General features: G+C 49.3%; 1 protein-coding gene across 1 annotated transcript; it reads left to right on the top strand.

Moving 5' to 3' along the window:
• Positions 1-622: 622 nt before the first annotated feature.
• Positions 623-2,754, top strand: LOC141556590 (protein FAM50A). Its single transcript, XM_074290972.1, has one exon. It carries the CDS (start codon positions 1,355-1,357, stop codon positions 2,435-2,437), a length of 1,083 nt encoding a protein of 360 aa, XP_074147073.1. The 5' UTR covers positions 623-1,354; the 3' UTR covers positions 2,438-2,754.
• The last annotated feature ends 524 nt before the right edge of the window (positions 2,755-3,278 follow it).

The raw sequence follows: 3,278 nt of genomic DNA, 5'->3' as shown, positions 1-3,278 counted from the left end.
TACTTTTCCCTTGGGGACAAGAATGTTCCCAATAGAATGAAGAAGGGAATATAGGATAGCCATGGCCTCAAATGGAATGTAAGTGATTAAGTCCATAGTCAGCCTCTGAGAACATATATCTTAAAGGTGGATTACAAAACAAAAACAAAAAAATCCCCCAGACCAATGAGCTGGCCCCAGGGAAAAGAAATTGTACGGTAAATGGAGAAAGGCAAAACACTTAAAATTTTTTATCACGTGACCTAGGTTAAAAATATAAAGTTTTTTTGCATATTTATAAATAAAACAACTTTTCAAGATTAAAAAAATGACGATAGGGGCTGGGTGGGTCATTCACTAATGTATGTTTTACACCTAAAGGACTTTTTTGACACTGTTCTTCAGGAAGATCCAGTTATGGGAAAGAAAGTGTACGGAGTTCTTCTAAGAGCAGATTGTATAAATATTTATCTGAAATATTAGAAAAATCTCGATATCCCTAAACAGCGCTACCCTTGCCAATGCTACTGCCCCGGCCCAGGTGGCTTACACCGCCGCGGCCGTGGCCCCTGCCCCGCCCTTGCCCATATTGTTGTCAACGCCCCATTCCCATCCCTGTTGCTACCCACGTGACGCTGACGCAAGCAGTGCGCCTGCGTCATTGGGTGCTCTTCAGCCGCAGCCAGCAGACGCCAGATCTTTTCCTCTGCTTCCGGGTCCAGGTTGCTGCGGAGTCCAGGGTGCTGTCGAGTCCAGGGTGCTGCCGAGTCCGGGGCGCTGCCGGTTCCGGACTGTTTCCGGGTCCAGGGTGCTGCCGTGACGAGGGTGCTGCCGTGTCGAGGGTGCTGCCAGTTCCGGACTGCTGCCGTGACGAGGGTGCTGCCGTGACCGCGTCCAGGGTGCTGTCGAGTCCAGGGTGCTGCCGCGTCCAGGGTGCTGCCGCGTCCAGGTTGCTGCCGTGACGAGGGTGCTGCCGGGTCCAGGTCGCTGCCGTGACGAGGGTACTGCCGCGTCCAGGTCGCTGCCGTGACGAGGGTACTGCCGCGTCCAGGTCACTGCCGGGTCCAGATTGCTGCCGCGTCCAGGGTGCTGCCAGTTCCGGACTGCTGTCGGATCCAGTGTGCTGCCGTGACGAGGGTGCTGCCGTGTCCAGTTTGCTGCCGGGTCCAGATTGCTGCAGCGTCCGGGGTATCGCCGGGCCCAGGGGATTGCTAAGCCCAGGGGATCGCCGGGCCCAGGGGATCGCTAGGCCCAGGGGATCGTTAGGCCCAGGGGATTGGTAGGCTCCGGGGATCTTTAGGCCCAGGGGATCGCTAGGCCCAGGGTGCCGCCGTCTGCCACTGCCAGGTCCAGCGTGCTGCTGTTCGCTACTGCCATGGCCCAGTACAAGGGTGCCGCCAGTGAGGCGGGCCGCGCCATGCATCTGATGAAAAAACGGGAGAAGCAGCGGGAGCAGATGGAGCAGATGAAGCAGCGGATTACTGAGGAGAACATAATGAAATCAAACATTGACAAGAAATTCTCGGCTCATTATGATGCAGTAGAGGCTGAGCTCAAGTCCAGTACTGTGGGCCTTGTAACCCTGAATGACATGAAAGCTAAGCAGGAAGCTCTGGTGAAGGAGCGAGAAAAGCAGCTGGCTAAAAAGGAACAATCTAAAGAACTTCAGCTAAAGCTTGAGAAACTTCGAGAAAAGGAACGCAAGAAGGAAGAGAAGCGGAAAATCTCTAACCTGTCCTTCACTTTGGATGATGAGGAGGAGCCTGAGGAAGAAGAAGAAGAAGCAGATGAGGAAGATGCAGAATGGGAAAGCAATGCAGACGTGAATAAAAACAAACATGGTTCCTTTCTTCAAAGAGCTAACAGTCTACGTGGAGAAGCCGTCCCTTCAAAGAAGAGAAAATTAGGGAAAAACCCAGATGTGGACACTAGTTTCCTTCCTGATCGGGACCGAGAGGAAGAAGAAAATCGGCTCCGAGAGGAGCTTCGGCAGGAATGGGAGGCCAAGCAGGAGAAGATTAAGAGTGAAGAAATCGAAATCACCTTTAGTTACTGGGATGGTTCTGGACACCGAAGAACTGTGAAGATGAAGAAAAGGAACACTATACAGCAGTTCCTTCAGAAGGCCTTGGAGATCCTGCGGAAAGACTTTAGTGAGCTGAGGTCAGCAGGCGTGGAACAGCTGATGTACATCAAAGAGGATCTGATTATACCTCATCACCACAGCTTCTACGACTTCATCGTCACCAAAGCCCGAGGGAAGAGCGGCCCGCTCTTTAACTTTGATGTCCATGATGACGTGCGCCTGCTCAGTGATGCCACGGTGGAGAAGGATGAGTCCCACGCAGGCAAGGTGGTGCTGAGAAGTTGGTATGAGAAGAACAAGCATATCTTCCCAGCCAGCCGTTGGGAGCCATACGACCCCGAGAAAAAGTGGGATAAGTACACTATTAGATAAGCACCTGTAAGAGATAGCATGTGATCTGTCACCTCTCCCGCATCCCCACAAACCCACTCCCTTTTCTTAGGTGTGACAGAGAAAGTTAATAGTTCCTTCTAACCCTCCTTTCCTCCTCCGTTGTGGGACTTCACCTTTCCCACTGGTTTTCTAAGTGTTTCTGGGTCCCCAAAGTCCACTTGTTCTATGGAAGCTGACTTTGGGACTTGTACAGACTGGGTGGGGTTGTGGCAGAAGTGGTCCCTGTATTTCTATTCCCTGATTCTATCGTTATTTACGTGTTTCTTATTATAAAATAAAGTTTTGTGGCAGAAAAATGTACTCTTGGTTTAAAGGATACACACGCGCGCTCACACACAAACACATACACGCTGTACATGTATGATGTGTGTATATATGCATATATGTATTAGAACTATAATATCAGGCTGTATTTAAAAAACAAAACTTAGCCGAATGTTAGGTGCAAAGCCTGGTTCCTTAGATATTGTAGGTTGAAAACCCAAAGGCAATGGGAAGAAAGGCCTCAAGCAGAATTCTGCTTAGGGCAATCTCAATACAACAATGGAAAAGCCTCAGAAGCTAGATGACTTCTGGGAGCCAGCCACAGTAAAAAGCCTTGGGCCAACAGTTAAGGTGGAGGAGAGTTAAGTCACAGCAGGAGACAGGCAGCTTTCTGCAAAAATGGAACGTAATCCTATTTTTATTTAATTTTTTTGTTCTTAATTTTTGCAAAACACAGCATTGGTCTTTATTGTTATTTACTTAACAGACTAGCCATTAATTGCCATAGATATGCAGTCAGTTATATCACTTACATTGCTTTTCTTTTTTCTTTTCT

Source organism: Sminthopsis crassicaudata, chromosome 2 (assembly GCF_048593235.1).
Source record: "Sminthopsis crassicaudata isolate SCR6 chromosome 2, ASM4859323v1, whole genome shotgun sequence".
Lineage (NCBI taxonomy): Eukaryota > Metazoa > Chordata > Mammalia > Dasyuromorphia > Dasyuridae > Sminthopsis > Sminthopsis crassicaudata.
Note: the sequence above shows the minus strand (reverse complement) of the source record. Positions and strands in the feature narration are given on the sequence as shown.

Coding starts and splice junctions, on each gene's coding strand:
- LOC141556590 (XM_074290972.1), top strand. CDS start 1,355: ATGGCCCAGTACAAGGGTGCCGCCAGTGAGGCGGGCCGCGCCATGCAT.